This window comes from Protopterus annectens, chromosome 6.part0 (genome assembly GCF_019279795.1).
Source record: "Protopterus annectens isolate FY-2018-M chromosome 6.part0, PAN1.0, whole genome shotgun sequence".
Classification (NCBI taxonomy): Eukaryota; Metazoa; Chordata; order Ceratodontiformes; family Protopteridae; genus Protopterus; species Protopterus annectens.
Genome location: NC_056737.1, coordinates 1,499,252,843 through 1,499,273,631, shown reverse-complemented (window position 1 = coordinate 1,499,273,631; position 20,789 = coordinate 1,499,252,843). Strand labels below are relative to the sequence as shown.

The following is a 20,789-nucleotide window of genomic DNA, read 5'->3' as shown; positions in this document are numbered from 1 at the left end:
TCTTGAAAGAAAGAAAATAAGACTGACATTCTTTTCTTACTCATGATTTTTATTTAGGCTACCATCGGATTAAAAGGTTGTGAAAATGCTCCAAAATGTATCCCAGAGCATCTAAATCTCTATATCGCCATAGGTCCTGGCTTATTTGAGTTATTTCCTAAATGGTTATTACTGTGCGGACTTGGTCAGGAAATGTATGTTGAAAGGATGCAAGGAAAACTAAAGCTGAACAACAACACTGAATTTCTTTCCTTAATTATAATTTCTGTTCAAGCCATCATTGGATAAAAATGTTGAATAAAAAGAAAAAAAAAACCTTTAAACGCATATCAGAGGACATGTAAAGTTATGGCTTTTTGAAAAAGCTGAAGAGTAAGGCAAAATGTGAGAAAAGGAGGAAGAATAAGTAATCTGCATGGTATGAGGAGCCCAAGAAGGGGGAAACAAAGGGTAGGACTGGAGGGTGTATGTGTGTGTAGGGGGAGGCTAAACAGCTGGCCTTGGGCACCATTTCACCTAAGTCCAGACCTGTATATAGAATTTGTGTAATGTATCATTGTTGTAGCTAAATGCCAGTAACTGTAAATGTCCCCTTGTGAGATGGGCCAATATAGTGTGGTACATAGACCTGCTATAATGTAAGAGTACTGTAACTACAGGTCAGTCTGTGCATACTACTCCTAAAAGTTTGCAGCATGAACTAAAAGGTTGCTTAGGATAGGTGGCAGTGACACAGTGATGCTTAGACTAGAAGTACCTAGGGGGTCCCTCTATTTGACATTTGCTGCGGGCCCCCAAAATGCTAACACTGACGCTGGTAGTGGGCCAGGATCCCAGATGACTTAGCTGTATCTCTGAGCCCTGCCTAGGTAGACTTTCTAAATTGTAGTTTTCCATAGTGGTTATTACTCTCTTCATAGTCATTGATCAAGAAACATGGACTGCATGTAAGAACTATTGTCTTCCCTTTTCACTTTTGAATGACATTGACTTTTAAAACACTGACTCATTACACTTTGTCAAATATAATAGAACACGTAATGAACATTTACTCAAATGGTGATTCAGTCTGCTCTAAATATTATACATTTTAAAAAGCATACTTCAGATAATACAGTGCAGACTGACTAGTGTATGAAATTACTGCACCTCTTTTGTTTTATTTACTGGCCTTCATTTGGCAATTTTACTAAATAATTTGACTGAACTTTAAAACGTCTTGGATACATACCATCAGCTGTACCATGAAGTATTAAGAATCTGTCATCCTTTAGTCCTCGGATATTGTGTAGTACACCAGATACCTACAACAATAAACATAAATAATACTCTAGTAAATTATGATTATCGATGAAGTTAATTAAGCAGAATCATAATACATTTTTGGAAAAGGTTTTCATTTAAGGAACTATATAGTTGAAATTATGACTCAGCGGGTATTTACGCTTCATGTTATGATTCTGCTATAAAATGATAACAACAGTATTTGCATGCTGCTGTATCAAAGAATGTTATGCGATTTTAAGAAAGTGAAGTAATACTTAAAGTCCATCATTGAATATGTCTTCTGTCTATACACTCTGCACACTCAATGTCATAAAGGGAATTGTCAGTCTTCTAAAGTGACTATAGGAGTGCATGCTATGTGTCAATGAGTATGTTTGTGTGCACTTGGGATCAGGTTTTGGTTACACCATGACCATGCATTATGTAGGTAAACAAAGAATGAATAAATTATTGAATAATATGACATGGGTTTAGAAAATTAAGCAATTTGATTGACTGACAAGAGCTGTGTAATGTAGTTATAACAAATAGCTGGCAATAATTTTTTACTGAACTAATTAGGGTTACAAATAAGTTCATAAATAAGACAAACAGTCAAAATCCATGAAGCCTGATGGGCCCAGGGGCAAGGAGCTGACCAGGTCTAAAATATGAATCTTACAAAAATATGATGCCCACAACTAAAAGATGTTTGGCTTATTCTATGATGATGCTAACGAATGTAATCATACGAATTTTGCAGGGAGAGATATATCCTTGTGAACATTATTTCTAGATGTTTGTCACTATTAAGTGACATCCTAATCCCAAGTATAAAAATGAGAAGAAAGGAGTTGTAATGATATGTCTTGTTTACCAGGAAGTATTTATGAAAATCCACTTAGAACCGTCACCCATTCAACTGTTCCAGTCTCAAAAAATGAGTTAATTAATATACTCAGTAAAGCAGAGAGGATTAAAGATTTAAAATTCAGTACTCTTAATTAGCTGCTTTCTATAGTCAAGGGTTTTATTACTTCCAGTACCATTTTCCTATTACATGACTCTGAGTAAGTCACTTGAACTAAAATGAGAAAAAAAAAGGAATGCAATTTCTCTAAGTGTGATATTTCACATTGTAGTGGCTGTCAGAATAGGTACTGCTTATGATACAATTTTCCCACTGACACCTTCAACTGAAATAAGTTTCATATTTAGTTATTATTTGTTGAATGTTATCAAGTGCTGTAAATACATGAAAAATATTCTAGGAAAAGACAATTTACACTCTAAGCTGCAATCACAAATGAGAGTGCGATTGAAGAACAAAACTTGAAACTCAATGTTACATTTTTAAAGTGTTTTTGCAAAGGGCCACCTGCATCATTTGATGAGAACAGCCGAGGAACCACAACTATTTATATAGGCCAACTCCAAGAACACTGTACCTTACAGTAAGGAGAATTTTTCAAGATGCTACAAGAAATTGTAAACTATACAAGTCTGAGTATTGCTAAAACTGTAAAAATACAACCTATTCTTCATTACTTATCTGAGGTATACTACAGATTTTAAGGAAATACTTTCTCTGGATATACATTTCTTCAGATATTAAAGTGTGGCTGCACAACGGCACCATGATTAGCAGGGTCTATATTTAATCACCGAACGCTTAAAATAGTGAATGCTGATTTATTGACCCTTTAAAAGTGAAAGCTTGAAAGCCCGAACACACAGAATAGCGATTTTTTTTCCCAGGGGAAAAAAAAATTGCTATTCCACAAAAAAAAAAAAAAACTTCAGAACACTAAATAAAGTGGGCGGCTATGCCCCCACTTAAATATACCAACTCCAAGATCGCACCACAGTGGAGGATATGGCAAAGTCCCGAAAACGTCCCATTGATTTTTTTTTCCCTGGGAAAGCAATCACTGTTCCATGTCTTCGGGCTTACAAGCTTTCACTTTTAAAGGGTTGGTAAATCAGCATTCGCTATTTTAAGCATTCGTTGATTTAATATAGACCTGATTAGCAATGCTACGTCACAGTCCTTGTAGTGCCAGGGTCCCAGACTGTCTCCAGAAAAGTGTCTGTCACCTCGTTGTCCTCGCTGTGTCTGTGCAGATTTTCAAAGGGCAGTCTAACTTCCTCACACAGAGGAATGATGTACTGTATATGAACTGGCGCTAATCCAAACTGTGCGTAGATGTGTGTGTGTGTGTGTGTGTGTGTGTGTGTGGGGGGGGTGCATTTACTCATTCTCTAGTGGGTTGTTGCCCCATTCAGGATTAACTGTGTTTTAAGAGAATGAACAGTAATTCATATTTTGGTTAACAGCAGCTTCAAAATGCAGCCATTACAAAGAATGAACATCGAAGTACAAAACCTGAACATCACTGCATTGCATTAATAATTCAGCTTCTGGACAGAAGATATTCAACAACTTTACATATAACTTTAAATTATATATCTCTGTCTGTCTGTCTGTCTAGCTGTTCAGTACTTTTTGGAATTATCAAGAGCTCTGTATTACTATTGTCTGTTACCTATTTATTTATTGACATTTGAGTACATTGCCACTGGCTTCATTTCATCTGTTGGTCACAGTCTTTGATATGGACTGCATACACTTTTTATGAGTATACTCATGTATGTATGCATGTATCTCTCTCTCTCTCTATATATATATATATATATATATATATATATATATATATATATATATATATATATATATATCAATACATACATACAGAGAGAGAGATACCATATGTATGCATGCATGTATGCATTTATGTACTTATTTAGTTAATTATGTTTAATAACCAAGTCAATTCTTTAGGGTTAGTCCAGTTTCAGAGGGGATCTGAGGTAGGGAAACCCCACAGGAAAAAATGTTCTTATAAAATGTATACCAGCATACTTTATTATATGGATAATACAGAAGTGTACGAAATAAGCTGATTTACAAGCATCAGACCATAGAGAGATACTGCACAGTATGCATAAACTGAATATGTAGAACAATGTCTACAAGTTTGATAGAAATAAAAAAGTTTGGAGAATGGGTAAAAGTACAGCTGCACCATGATTGGAGAACGAACTTCAAGCAGGGAGTTAATGTACAAGTAATGCCCACTGAAAAACGAGTCCACTGCATCACAGCAGCATATCAAGCTGCCGTGGAGCACGGAATGAAAAACCTATTGGTCGCCATTGGTTTACACTTGCTAAACAGTGTTTTCACTGTTTAGCGAGAGTAAAAAAAAAAACAGAAAAAAGCGTATGTGTGTGTATGAGTATGTTTATGTTTCCGTCTGCATGTGTAAGTGAATGCATTTATGAAAGCAGTAGAGACTCTGTGTGTGTGCGTGTCTGTGTGTGAGATTGAGAGAGAGAGAGAGAGCGGTCTTGTGTGAGTGAATACGTATATGAAAGCAGAGGAGACTGTGTATTTGTATGTGTGTGTGAAAGCAAAATAGACTGTGTTTGAGAGAGAGAGAGAGGTTGGGCTCTCTGTAAAATTGTTGTGTTTTACTTATTTACTTAAAACAATAAGTAAGTAAAACACAACAAGTTTACAGACAGTCCATTCTCTAAGCTCAATAATGCTCTCCAACTATGTGTTAATGTGCAATTAACACACTTCCAGGGGTGTAGAAGCTCTCTGCATGCAGTGTTGGGTCTCATAACACCCCTGGGTGGGTAGTGATTACACATTAATACACACCCTGGAGGGCTTTACTGCTTATGTAATCTATTTATTTAATATACATATATATTATATAAGCATTTCAGCCAATTCTTGAGGCAATAAAGAGTAGAGAAATGAGAAACAAGAATAAGAACATTGACAAGGTATCAGGGGATAAATAGGAAAGATGTAAAATAACTAGGATGCTATCAAGCAGTAGGGCACTGGAGGAGGACTATAAGAACATACTGTGATTAATTTTCAGAGGCTGAAATTTGTAGACGACTGTAGATTGTGAAACATAGGTATTGTGTGTTAACAATGTAGTAAGCTTAGAATATTATTACAAGCATGGTTTTGAGTACAGGTAAAGGAGATAATGCTACCTGTTAGTATACATGATCATAAGTAGTTCCTAGATAACAGCACAATTAGCATCTATATCATATTATCGTATGATGTAAATAGCGAACCGATAATATCAAAACAACAAAATATCAAACAAATGAAACAGCAAATTTTTCCCTTGGAAAAAATTCGCTGCTCTGTAAAAAAAAAAAATAAACACAAATTTAAGTGGGTGGCTTTGCCCACCACACCCCCCCATGTGGGGGGCTGTACTCCCCACATCCCCCCCTACTTAAATATACCAACTCCGAGATTGCACCATAGTGGAGGAATTGGCAAAGTCCCAAAGACGGCCCACCAGATTTTTTCCCTGGGAAAAATTAGATGTTCCGTGACTTCTCTATTTTGCCATTTCGACAATATCGGATCGACTAAATAGCATTCGCTATTTAGTCCATTCGATAGCGTCATATAGACCCGCACAATTACTACATGCAATGGAAGCTTTTAAATGAGATATTTACACACTATTGTTAAGCTAGTTAATGAAAGAGTAGACTTTACTTAGAGGGGTACTTCATGCTATTTTGTTGAAAAGTGGATGTTCACTAGTCTCTCACTTATTTTTGTGCTTGTTTTATTTGTCTGCTAATGTTGTTGGTTAGAAGACCTAGGTTTATTGTTTCTACTAGGTTAAAGTGATAGCAAGGCCTGGACAATGTACATGAATGGTTGTGCAAAGAAGAGTTGGGTATGTGTGATATTACTTTCTAATGATATTCATTTTATGTAACTTAATACTTTACAGTGTTGTGATGGGGTCATTTGGCTGACAGTGACTTTTACTGCTTTACTGTAGGTTGCAAACATAGAAAGCACAGTCTTTGTTGGCCTGCAAATATCTAAAGTTCTACAAAGGTTAGGTAGAAGTACTGCCTTTTCTATAATTTACTAAAAGAGAAAATATATCTTTATCCTTAACTCTACAGAACTCTGAGTTTTTTTGTTTATATCTTTATTTGGATTTTCAGTATAACCCTTGCAGAAAAGACTGTGGTCATAGTAATAGGGAGGTTATTTTATGTTTTCACACATTTCAAAAGACTAGTTGATCCATAGACTATTGCAATACCATTAAGAGAGCTGAAATCTGAGAGGCTTTCAAATGTAAAGAGTTTAGCTTTCCTTTTGCTTAAAATTAAATCTACTTTTAAGTAAGAATTTCATAGACAATTTTCTGCATTTCATATAATAATTTGCAGATCATTAGCTCTGCAGATAATAGTTTTTGTAAGATTTGTAACATGGAATGATTAATGACATCAACATCAACGAGACATGGAGGAGCTCTCTGATCTTGTAGCCCAGGCCGGTATGACCCTAACCCTGAATATCATCCTGCCATCACCCAGAATGACACCACAGTACAAGGACAAAATGATTGACTTTAACAATTGGCTAAGCTAATTGGCTAAGCTTCTGGTGTCATTCTAAGTGATTCCAGTATCTGTCTGCCAGGGATGACATGATCAACAGACCACGCTGCTTTGTCAGAGATGGCCTGCACCTGTCGCCCTTGGGATTCTGGATACTGGCAAAGGCTCTTGCTACCCCTATAGTGCCTTTTTTAGGCAAGGTTCAAATGACAAATTCACCACCTTAACAGGTACAAGCAAGCAAAATCTGAGGGTAATGCTACTCAATGCTAGAAGTCTAAACCTCAAAATGCACTCACTCGAGGCACTCCTTAAAATGGAGAACATTGACATCTGTGCAGTGACAGAGACCTGGTTCAAAGCTCCAGAGAGCACCCCTGCATTACCAGGCTATAATTCATACCAAACCTTTCGGCCACCAAACCCGGGCCGAAACACTAAAGGTGGAGGCGTGTCCATATTCATTAAGGATATCCACACCTCCAAGCTAGTTGCTCAGCATAATGCATCCGAGATTATCCAAGTTCAACTAACTCTGGGAAAAAACGCAATCCAGATTGTAGCTTGCTACAGATCCCCCACCATGCCCCAGGATTCCCACTCCTCTTTTCTTGATACACTGGAAAATATTAAGGTACAACCCAACACTCTAATAATGGGTGATTTTAACTACCCTACTATTAACTGGGAAAACTACTCATGTACCAACTCTTTTGCTCAACGTTTTCTGGAAATCATCAATTCCAACGCTTTGGATCAACTTATCCACACCCCCACCAGAGGCAGCAATATCCTAGACCTGGTCATCACCAACATGGGTGACCGGCGTTCCACACCAGAGGTCAGCTCCTCGTTGGTCAGATCCGACCACAAGTTAATCACCCTAGACATCCACATCCCGCTCCCACCCCCCATTAGGAAAACAACTGTAAAAAATTTCTCCAAAGCCAACTTCACGCTTCTTAAGACAGAAGTGGCAAACTTCATGACACCCATGCAGATGGACAGTAGAGGTACGACTACTGAATCCTACACAAATGCACTTTATAAGCACTTACACGAGTGCATGGATCGTGCTATCCCTAACAGAACCAAGATGCTATCCTCCAAAAAAAGGAAGCCAGTCTGGTGGTCTTCTGCCATAAACAAACTCTACAACAGAAGAAAGAAACTCTTGCAAAAAAGAGTAAAATCCCATGATTGGATGAACTCCCTGGTCAGCCTCAGTAAGAAGCTGAGATCCCTCATAAAATCTTCCAAAGCTAGTTATGAAAACAAAATTGCCACTGATTCTAAAGACAACCACAAAGCATTCTATAGCTATGTCAAAAATCTCAATGGCAACACTCAGATCTGCTCTGAGTTACAGCACAATGACACTAAATATACAGAACCAACTGATATTTCCAACATCCTGGCAGATAGGTTCAGTGCTAACTTTATCCCCCTCTCACCCCCTAAAGGGCCCATCTTTATACTGGAAGAATGCAAAGTTCCTGTAATCACGGCTGCACAGGTAAAAACTTCACTCTCCAAAGCCAAGAACACAGCATCCATGGGACCTGACAACATCCCAGGCTGCCTTCTACATGAACTACAGAATGAACTGGCACCCCACCTAAGTACCATGTTCAATCATAGCCTCAGCTTAGGCTTTGTGCCCATTGAATGGTGCACAGCGACAGTTATTCCACTCCACAAAGGGGGGGGGCCACAACAGACCCCTGGAACTACCGTCCCATTAGCCTGACGAGCCTCGTCTGCAAGGCCATGGAACGTATCATCATGGAACTCATAAACAAAGACATTGGAGATCTCCAAACCCTGGACCCCACACAATTTGGGTTTGTAAAAGGCAGATCATGTCTCCTAAACCTGATAGACTTCTTTGAAGTAGTCACCAAAACCATAGATGAGGGGAGGTGGTCCACACAGCCTATCTAGATCTCGCCAAGGAGTTCAACACCATCCCCCACTCTGAAATTATAGATAAACTCACTAAACTAGGTATAAATCCCTATGTCACAAGATGGGTTGCCAACTAGCTTACTGAAAGAACCCACACTATGAAAGTACAAGACTTCAAATCAGACTTCAGACCAGTGACAAGTGGAGTACCCCAGGGTTCAGTCCTGGGTCCTCTCCTGTTTAGTATCTACTTCTCTGAAGTACAGGCTAACACAGAAGGTCTTTGGCTAACTAAATTCGCAGATGACTGCAAACTAGGAGCCATAATTGAAACTCCTAATGATGTGGGCATCCTACAAAAGGGCCTCACTGAGACAGATGCCTGATGTCAAAGACATGGTCTCAAGCTCAATGCCAAAAAGTGCATTGTCATCCCCTTTGGTAAAAATTCTGTACCCATGAACTACCACATAGGCGGTAGTCTACTTAACACCGAAAGTGTAATAAGAGACCTTGGGACACAGGTGGACAGTAGTCTCTCCTTTGATAATGACATCGCCAAAGTGGTCAGGAAATCCTTCTACATGGCACACCTCATCACAAAAGGTTTCTCATCCAGAAAAAAATAGGTCATTGTTCCCCTCTACTCATCACTCATTAGACCCATTATAGAGTACAATGCCCCTTTTGGTATGTACCTCACAAGACATCTACAACAACTGGAAAGGCTGCAAAAATACCTCACAAAGAGGATTACTGGCCTCAAACAGATGCCTTACGCAGACCGTCTCAAAAAACTCCAGCTTTACTCCGTTGCATATCGCCTACTCAGAGGCGATCTCTGCCTAACATACAAAGCTATGTCAAACCCAGAGCTGTTGGACATGCTCCACTTAAAGAAATCCCAATCCCTCCGAGCTACACGCTCTAGGGACCTAAACCTTGTCACCACAATAAACAGAACATGCTGGAGGGATAGATTCCTGTCCCAAAGACTTCCCATACTCTAGAACAGACTACCTATCTATGTCAAACAGAGCTCCTCATTAGCACTTTTCAAGAAAAATCTTGATGATTGGATGGGTAATAGGAAATTCACCCCGGGGATCATTTCTGTGGTTCTGCTTGACAGGGGCACAGGAAAATAATTTTCTTGGGTGGCGAAAGCCAGGGTACATTTTTGGCTAGGCTTGTATAGGCCCTAGGGCCAATAGCCTAGTACCTACCTATGAGCCTATGAATAGTGAAATCACTGTCACGTTATGAGGAATCCAGTTGTAAACATATGCAGTTGGTTAGTGAAAGCAGTACAGTTAAGTTCAATGTATTGAGCCTCACACTACCCTAATATTTCAGGAATATTTATGAAATAAAGACCTGTGCCATGTTATGGTCTATGGCCTGCTGTGTAGAGATGCTTTAATGACTAGTTTGCAACATGGAATGATTAATGACATCAACGGCTTTGGAGAAGTCAAAAAACAGTACAACTTTAAGTCTTCAATACTGTTATTGAAACATGTTATGCTTGTTTTGGAAACTGTGTTTGAGTATTATGCCCCTCAGGGCCAGCCTTTGGCCAGCTGGTGCCCTAGGCAAAATGGCTCTACAGTGCCCCACATATCACCCACTGCCCCCATCCTGGTCTACCTACACCATACAGATTACTAGTTTTCTTCATTTTCTCACAGTTTCTCTTACTCTTCAGTTTTTCCTATCTTCATTCAACACATTTTAAAGAAACCATTTCTTTACTACAAAAATAAATAAATACTGGAAAAGAGCCCCTGCTAAAGCAGAGCCCTGGGCAGCTGCCTAGTTGGTCTATGCCTAAGGCTGGCTATGATGCCCCTCTCTATATCCATTGAAAAAGGTAACTTAATACACCTTGTGGACTTTAGCTCTTTTTTTTTGTTTTTCTTCTTCTTTCGACTTTTCCCGGTTAAGGGTCACCACAGCGGATCACTCATGATTGGCAGTGGAGTTTTCCACTGTTGAGTTGCCAGCCCGGCATCCAACCTTCCACAGAAGGCACACACATGCATACACTCACACCTAGGGCCAATAATCCTGATCTTTATTTTTTATGTTTCAGCTCTGTGATGGTTTCCAATTTCGAGCAATGGAATAATTTTAGCTTTTTTTCTAAATGGATGGGAAGGAATGATCATAGGCATGGGCAGTAGAAAATTTTTTTGGGTATGCTAGTTGCAGGTTATCAGTTGAAGCTGATTCTTAGAAAACTAATTTCTATACAGATGATAGTGGGATACAACAGGAAATAACACACCTATATTCTTTGTCGCATGAATTAGTACCTTTTGTTTGGAATGTTTGTTGTATTATGGATTTGAATAAGGAGCAAAATTTGTTTTCTCCATTGTGCAATGTGAGCTTGCCCAGAGGATAGTCTGCAATATAATTTGTTTTCCCCAAGGCATTTCATTGGAGTATTCAAAAATCAGTCATTTAGGTTGGTTTCCTGTAACAGTTCTGCCATCATTATTGGATTAGGTTTTGGTATTGATCTGAATCAGACTGGTACTGTTGTTTGCTTATCCATTACTATTAGTTGTGGATATTGTAGATATCACTACTATTAACAATGAGTTGCATGCTAAAACTGGGTGCATAATGTGTATGAAGAACAATGTAGTTAGGGGGCAGGATTCCCACCTTTCTAAATTAACATTTGATAATATAAGGTTTTCTCTATTGAACTGAATAACTTCACTGACTTGTTTTACAAAGAGATATGATAAAACTATTATCCATTTCTGAAACCAGATGAAATTAGACAGCATTACAGAGTTCTTCCCATTCTTACTAGCAATACTGCAACAGCTCTGAGGATGAAAGTAACAACAAAGAAAAGAAAGACATGAATGGTTTTGTACAACCATATGCATAACTAAGAAATTTTATACTGACAATTAGAAGATCATTTTAGAAATAAAAGAATTTAAATGAAATTATGAGTACAGTCCCCCCCCCCTTTTTTTGTTAATCAATGATTTCCTAATTTGTACATCTTATTAGAGCAGGAACATTTGTGACCATGACATTTAAACATAAGGCTTCATACAAATGTGAAGTTTGAAGATGTGCAGGTTTGTTCATGAGTGCCTACCAGGTCTTGGTGTTCCCATGAAAAGATCTGTAATTAGAAAGTTGTTATTTTCTTGGTATTCCACTACAGTTGTGTATCTGACTTTGTAAACAGGATGCAATGTCCTCTATGTGAGTCCTGCAGTGAATTTATGAACATACTAATGCCATCAAGAGCAATACTACTACTGCAGTATGAAAATCTCAAGAAATTCAATTTCTGGGCTCTGGATCATGTACAACAGAACACCAGGAAGGTGCTATTGAGACCTTACTTTATAAAAAAGAGTTAAACTGGCAAACTGGCTAATACAGCTCAGCTCTCCTGTAAGTAATGGCAGTAATCACACTACTAATATAAAATGTTTCTTAAATCTGAGACTTTTAAGATAGTTTAGAAATTGTGCTAAATGCACATCATCCACTCTACCAGAAAACAAATATTTGACAACAGGATGTTAATGTATGGGTAAAGCTCTATAAAAAAACAAGACCACACTTCATGTCAGCATATAAAGCTGCCATGAAGCAGGGACTGAAAAAAACCAAACTGACACCATTTTTTATACTCACTATAAAAGCTTCTGCTCTTAAGTGAGCATAACAATAATAGTAATAATAATAATAATAATAGTTATTATTAATATTATTATTATAGAAAATTTCACACTCAGCTAGCAACAGTAACTGCAATAGCAGCTCCATGGACTTGCCATTTTACTTAACTACCTAAGCGCAGTTTAAAAATCCATATATAAAAAGCTGGAAAAATAAAAAAAATGTGTGTTTGTGTCTTAAGTGTGTGTGTGCGTGTGTGTGTGTGTGTGTGTGTGTGTGTGTGTGTGTGTGTGTGTGTGTGTGTATGTGTGCACGTGTATGTTTGTAGATGAGCATGATTGTGTGAGAGACAGACAGAGAGTGAGTGACAGTTAGAAAGGAGCATACATCCTTGCTTATGAATTCAGAGCCAAAGAGGCTTTTCATCAAAACACATTTTTCTTAATAATAACAAATCTGAAACTATATAGTATAGCTTTTTTGACTAAATGTAATCCTCGGCACTTTATCAGAAAATAAAGGAGGCAAATCAGGGAAGTTTTTCAAAATCAGGAATAGTCAACATGGTGGGGTAGAGGGTTGCAATGCTTTTTATTTTATATTTTTTGTTTTTTCATTCATTTAATTACAATGGCAGGTGAGGTGTATTCACTCAAGAAGGTATGTGCAATTGTTGGGCACGTGTGTGTGTGTGTTTCTGTGTATATGTGTGTGAGTCTGTCTCAGAAAATGCATGTGTGTCTAAGTGATGTGGAGTGTGTGTGTGTGTGTGTGTGTGTGTGTGTGTGTGTGTGTGTGTGTGTGTGTGTGTGTTGACAATAAATACTTACATTTGGGATGTAAAATATTTTCTCCAGCAACAATTACATATGCTGTAAAACATTAGGCTGAGGAAATATTTTACATTAAAAATATATAAAAAGGTATATACTAATAAAAAAGGAAGTAGGAAACAGTTTTAAGAGACAGCCCATTGTGTAAGCACAATAACCCCCTCCAGGCCATCAGTCCTCAGAACACCACAGGACAAGCATTATTTCCCTAATAGCACCAACCTTATCAGGCATTATTGCCTGCTAAATATACATTATTTCAGGATGAATTTTACTTTAAATCTTTGCAACATTTTTGCTGGTCCTTTCTTTTCAAGTGACTTGAATGGTTTTAATTTACATGGTATAACTTAGTCTTTTTTTGTCTGTAAAAATGTTGCATTTCACTTGAAAGAAAAACATTCAGCTGTTTTGAAATAACCATATTTCTACTGTTAATTTCGTCTCCTCAAAATGTTTTAATTTTTTAAATACAGTTGAAAAAATTCCATAGTATTTGATATAACATCTTAATGACTATGTACACTATTTACATCAACCTGACACTATAACAGAGCTCAGTATATACAATTACTTTATAGGCATAACAATCCAGTTATCAGAGTGTATCTGTTCAGTTATTGTACAGTTTCAATTAATGATGACTTTTTTCCATGGATTGTTAATAAATGGCTTAGGATGAATCCTTAATTCTTTAATTTTAATTTTCAACAATGCTGTGGTCTTCAGTAGGCTGTAGATGTCTTCCAAAGTTGGTATTGTGTTCGTAATCCATCTTCTTCTCATACACTTTCTTGAGATTGCAGGTAGTGTCCATACTAGATACATATTTGAGTCATTCAAATGAGGACCTTCGTACACATTTAATAATACTAGAGCTTTAGATAAGTTAAATGATTCATTAAATAAAGCTAGCAAAAAGTTTGTAATACCATTCAAAAATGGCTTAATTTTAACTCAGTCAAAAAAATGTGATTCCAGTCTGCATTGTGTATTTGCTCACACCTCCAACATATTCCTTTTGTGAAAGAGTTAATTTTAGTAATTCTATCTGGAGTTAAAAATGCTCTGTGCAAGCATTTCCAATTAAAAACATTCCAGTCTTGTGTAAAGGGTATATGTTATATTGATAATAAAATATTTGATTTAATTTCTTCAGTTAGCTGTAATGAGTGTTCTTTTGTTATACAATTCCAATATGAGGATTTATGTGTTGTTTTATAATTTATCAATTATCTTGTAAAATTTCAAAATACTATTTCCCATGTCATAATCATTATATATGATTTCATATAGGTATTTCATAAGTGTAGGTATTTCTTTAAATGAAGAATTGCTAATTATTCTGCATAAATCTTGCGAATATGTCAGAATGCTTTGCATAGTTAGCCAATCTTGTTGTGGAATTTTGTATGTTGTTTCTATTGTTTGCATATCCAGAACTTTTAGTTCTTTGTTACATTGAAACCAACAAACAAATCCTTTCTGTTCCCAGGAATTAATTATTTCTCTGTATATTTTATGTGGATAGCTCTTTGTAACTATGAAAGGTGTTAAAAGATCAAACCAGATTTTTATATCTATATTTGCATTAATAATTTTTCTAAATGAGTCAATGTAATAATTAATCATACAAGTTTTAGTGGGCTTAGTTATGTTATATTGCATACTAATACATAATATGTGCCATGGCAAATTGTTTTTATCTGTTATTTGATTTTTTTTGTAAATCAAATTAATGTATTGCTATTACAGTTAGTAATTCTTTCCAATTTGCAGAATAATTTAGCCTTATCCAATCTGAGATTGTTTTAGATATTGATTTTTTATATAAGTTTCTATATCAGCAAAGTTCAGTCCTCCCTGTTTCCATGGTCTGATATGATGTATTAAAGCTATTCTCTTTCTTTTGGGAAACCATAAAAATTTTATTAGGCATGTGTTTATTTCTTTGAGTATATTCCTTTCTGGTAGCAGTTGTATTGCCAAAACTATATATAGAATCTTGGGTAGTAAAACCATTTTGAGTACCTGTAGTCTATCTTCAAATGTTAATATTATTTTGTTCCACTTTTTCACAGAGATTTTAATTGTATTGATGATATTATTGTAGTTTTTTGAGACTAATTCATTATTATCTTTGCATAACTCGATTCCTAGATATTTTAAGGTAGATTCTTGTTCCCCTATAATGTGATTCCCCTTTGTCTGCAATTCTTTTTTTTTTTATTTAAAAATAAAAAAAAATGATTTATTAAAATGGAGTCCTGAAGTCCTGTAAAATGTGTCAATTAAAATATCTAACTCTTCTAATGTCTCTTTTGTATTGGATAATGTTAATAATATGTCATCAGCAAAGAGCATTAATTTAGAATTGTATTGTTCATAAACATCTACTCCTTTAATTTTTGCATTGTTACGTATTGACTCTAGCAATATTTCAATAGCCAAACTAAATAGAATCGGTGACATGGGACATCCTTTAGTTCCCTTTGTTATATGTATATATTCAGAGGTGAAAGGACCTAGCTTAACATACACTTAATTATTGGTATATATATATATATATATATATATATCTATATATCTATATATATATATATATATATATATATATATATATATATATTCTTTAGTAGATGAACAAAAGAAGGAGGAAATTCAGATAACAGCAGAATTTTGAATAAATAGTCCCAATTTAGGGAATCAAAGGCTTTTTCTATATCTAAGCCAATTATGAGTGTTTCTTTATTTTCTTTATTCACATAATCTATAAAAGAAATTATCCTTTTAATATTGTCTGTGACATATAAATCTAGTTTGATCGTTATTTATTGTTTTGGATAGTGGTATTTTCATTCTGTTAGTTAATATTGCATAAATATCTTATCGTCATTATTTAATAATGATATAGCTCTATATGAGGTATAGAGGTTTGGGGATTTGTTTTCCTTTAGGATTGGTGTGATTAAGGAATATCTCTAAGATAGTGGCATTAAAGATTGTGACTGGATTTCTAATACGGTTTTATGGAAGAGGGATAGTATCTTTGAAGGAAAAAGTTTATATATTTCCATAATTATGACATATATACCTGGAGCTTTATTATTTTAACCCTCTTTCATTGTTTCTATAATTTCTTTGTGGGATATGGGTGCTTGCAGATCTAGTTTTAATTTTTCTGTTTTTTTTTTTATATTAGAATATTTTTCATCCTGATTTAATTGATCAACATGTATATTTTCTTTTTGGAAATGTTCCATATAGTGATTTCTATAGGCATCAAGAATGTCACATATATCAAAGACATTTTTCCCTTTCTTTTCATGGAAGATACGTTTAATGTTATTAGCTTTTGATTGTATTTTGATTCTTGTGGATAAATTATGTAGATATTTGGGAAAAGTGGCCAAAGTATTAACTTTTTTGTTTTTCTAAAGTTAAACTAGTTTTATGTGTTAGAATTTTTTTGTATTTATTATTTAATATTTTCATCTAAAAATTATTTTGATTTTTTTCAGCTTTTACTGACAAAAGTTTGGATTGTAGATCTAATAATTCAGAATCCCATTCTCTGATTTTTTTTTATACCAAGTTAGGGTTTTACCATATATGCAAGCTGTTAATGAGTCCCATATCATTATTTTATTTATCTATGTGGTGTAATTAATATCTAAGAAGAACTGTAATTCAGACAATAGCCAGGGTTTGAACTCATTAATTTTAGTTATATGTGCTGGAATTCTGGAGTTAAAGATTAATGGTTTGCACCCATTTTGAAGTTTTAGTATCAATGAATTGTGGTCTGAAAAGGGGACAGGAGTGATTGAGAAATTAATGGTTTTAGAGTGTAAGTCATGGGTAGCAAACATATCTATTCTAGTTTGGGTACCAAATCTGTGATCTTGATACGAAAACAACAAAGATGTATCTTCTTTAAATTTGAAAGTATCTACAAGATGAAATGATTCTACCCACTTGTTTAATGCTTTTGATACAGCAGATGTACGCAGCGGTCTTTTATTTGTAGTTTCAGAAATATCAAATACACAGTTAAAATCTCCTCCTAATATTAAGTTGCCTTTATAATTATTGGAAATGAAATCCAAGTGTTTTTTAACAGTTCCTGATCCAATGCCTGGGAACCAGTATAGATTGGCTAGGGTCCATATTATGTTATTATATTTAACTATTACTAATGCCATAAGGCCTTCTTTATCTTTATACATATAAATGATTTCTGGGTTCATCACATTTTTTCCATAAAACTGTTACCCCTTTGTCTTTGTCTTATGGATTGTGCCAATATCATATATTCCTTAGGATTCCATTTGTAATTGTGATTTGTTTTGAAATGAGTTTATTGAAGGAAGTAAATTTGTGCTTTGTTCAGTTTTAAATATTTCAGCATATCTGATCTCTTGCTAGGATTGTTTAAGCCATTGGCATTTAAAGATAATAAAGTTAAATCCATCATAGGTTATTTAGACTATGTATTTTTTGTTTTATTGCAACTATTAAACATTTTCCTCTGATAACTATAAAGTATATGTTTGAGCTTTTAAAGGAAATTATCAGTTTTATACTTTGAGTGTTTACCAATAAAGTAATGTTTTGGTCAGGCATACTAAAAATGTTTTTTGTGAAATAAATGTTGCTGTTAATTTCTTGATCTACTAAATTCCTCTAATTGAGAATGGGACCCATGGACTGTTCATATCTATAAAAATCTTGATAGAACCAGTGAGAGTTGTCTAAAATTATGACATAAATTAGTCTCATTTTTATTGGTTAATGGATGAGTTATCACCAGCATGCTATTAGCAGTTTGTCCTCTCAATCTGTTTTTAAAACACAAGAGTAGAATGAAAAATATTTCAATCTGAGTTGCTAGTATATTTGTTCTGCCCCCCCCCCCCATAAGTGGTCCAGCTCAAATGATACAGAGGTATATTTTGCTTTGAAGTGAGGTTCCATCTCTTTCAGACAGTTTTCAAATGACTGCTTCCAGTTGCCTTAAACACTCCAAACATCTCTTTCTAGTGTGGCAATATTCAAGGAGCCCTCTGCATAATTCCTAAGCTTATCACAAATTTTAAAATCATTCTTGATTGAATTAGCCATCAGTATAGTGCAATAATATTGCAAATATCTATCTAATTCTCTGCCCTTACAAAAGACCACTTGTATTTTCTAAACCTTTAATGCAAGTAACTGAGAAACTTCAAATTCAAGTGATATTGAGACATGATCGGAGAGTGCAATAGTGTCTGTTTCATTCCAAGCAAGAAAATTAAAATGCTCTGTTGTTTAAAAAAAATTATTTGACTGTTAAGAACGATTTATATATATATGGGAACAGCAAGGAAAATTGGCTGATCCTGGAAAACGTGTTCTCACTATGTCAGTAAAACCAATTGAATTCCAGTAGATTCAAAATAATTTACCTTTTGGAGGTACTTGCAATCTTCTCAGGCCTGAGGTGACTTCATCTCTATGTAATATAGTGCTCAAATACACAGCTGTGAATGTACATCCTGCCCAGATCCAAAGTTTCTCTTTAAAAAATACAGTCACATCCCTTCTAGTAGTTCCTGGTGGAATATATAGGGAAACACATGGGAAAAATTGAGCATCAAGTTTGCCCTTACATGCCATGTTCCCACAACACTTATCAATCAACTAATCTGAAGTTGTGATATGGAACCGTCTCGCAATTAAAAAGAGACACATCCCTCCTCTTACCCTAAAGAGGGTAAAAACCCTTACTAAACCCACATGTTATGTTTTTCATGTTCAAATTCACTCAGATGAGTTTTCTGGGGAAAAACTACATAGGGATTTAATTTCTTTTTTTTTTTTTTTTTTTTTATTAATATATGAAAATATCTTAGTTCTTATAACAAGTGAACTACAAGAATTAACTTTCCATGGGAATACTTTATGTCATGTTCTGCTGTGGAAAACCTTTTGTAAACGAAGTAAAATTGGTCTGTCTGTGGAGGCAACTAAATGTCATTCTCAACAAATTGCATAAGTCAGAAATGGCAAACAACACTCTAATACCAAATCAAAGCAAGTTAAAGAGGCAACTGGCCTACAAAGCTAGAAAGACAATAACATGAGCATACCAGATCTGTTAACAACAAAATTATTTGCATAACTATTTGCAAACAGTAAAATACTTTACTTCCAAGGAGGTGGTATATCACCTCTGCTAAGATGTTTGTTGGCAAGAAACTCAACATTAGTTAACCATAGAGGTGTGCTCCAGCCAAATTCTAACAATATGGTAAGCCCCACAGGAGAGATACAATTATTGTATACTTGGATACAATGAAAATGATTACAACAACCTTACAAAGTTAAACTGGTATCTATCTTCATGATACTTAAGAAAGTACTTGTAAGTTGTTAGGAGCCAAAGCAAGGATTTCCCTCTGCTGCATTCGGGAAAGGTCCCAATAGTCTATTTTGTTTTGGTTCATAGGTTGGTACTAGGCTATTTTCCCTAGAGCCTATACAAGCCTAGCCATAACAATTCCCTGGCTATTTCTTCCCACAGTATTTACTTCCCTGGACCCCAGTCTAGCAGGGCAACTGACATGATCCCCAGGGTGAATTTCCTATTTCCCATCCAATCATCAAGGTACCTTTTGAAGAGGGCCAAAGAGGTGCTCTGCTTGACATGTATGGACAGTCTATTCCAGAGTCTGGGGAGTCTCTGGGTCAGGAACCTATCCCTCCAGCATGTTTTCTTCATTGTGATGACAAGGTTTAGATCCCTGGAGCATGTGTCTCTGAGGGGATTGGGATTTCTTTAAGTGTAGCATGTCCAACAGCTCTGGGTCTGACATGGCATTGTATGTTAAGCAGAGATCGCCTGTAAGTAGATGATATGCGACAGAGTATAGGTGGAGTTTTTTTTATAGGGTCAGCATAGGGCATCTGTGATTCTTTTAGCGAGACATTTCTGTGGCCTTTCCAGTTGTTGCCGATGTCTTTAGAGGTACATACTAAACAGGGTGTTGTATTCTATAATGGGTCTAATGAGGGATGAGTACAGTGGGACAATGACCTCTTTTTTTCTGGATAAAAAGCCCTTAGTGATGAGGTGTGCCACATAGAAGGATTTCCTGACTGTTGTGGTGATGTGGTTATCGAAGGTGAGACCACTGTCCACCTATGTCCCTAAGTCTCTTATATTACTTTCAGTGTTTAGTGTACTGCCAACTATGTGGTAATTCACGGGTACATTTTTTTTCCCAAGGGGGATAACTATACATTTCTTTGCATTAAGCTTGAGCCCATGGCTCTGGCACCAAGCATCTGTTTCTGTAATGCCCTTTTGTAGAATATCCACATCATTTGGGGATTCAATAATGGCTCCCAGTTTGCAGTCATCTGTGAACTTTGTTAGCCACAGTCCCTTAGTGTTGGCCTTACTTGGCAGAAAGGAATTACTGTCATCTGGATCTTGAGACAGACTTAAGTTCAGATGAAGATGTTATCTGGTGCAGCCTTTCCAATACTTCTTTAGGGTTCAGAAAAGCAGCAGCACATTCCGGCAATTGTATTTTCAAACTGGCAAGATAAAGATACTAGCAGCTGTGTTGCAGGTGTTTTGTCATATTCCTG

General features: G+C 35.9%; 1 protein-coding gene across 1 annotated transcript in view; it reads right to left on the bottom strand.

Annotated features, from left to right (window-relative positions):
- The window catches only part of DPP10 (dipeptidyl peptidase like 10), a 3,628,631-nt gene that overhangs the window by 55,942 nt on the left and 3,551,900 nt on the right, over positions 1-20,789 (bottom strand). Inside the window, exon 24 of the mRNA XM_044074976.1 lies at positions 1,232-1,304. Within this exon, the coding sequence (XP_043930911.1) occupies positions 1,232-1,304 (73 nt within the window). The remainder of the gene's footprint in view (positions 1-1,231; positions 1,305-20,789) is intronic.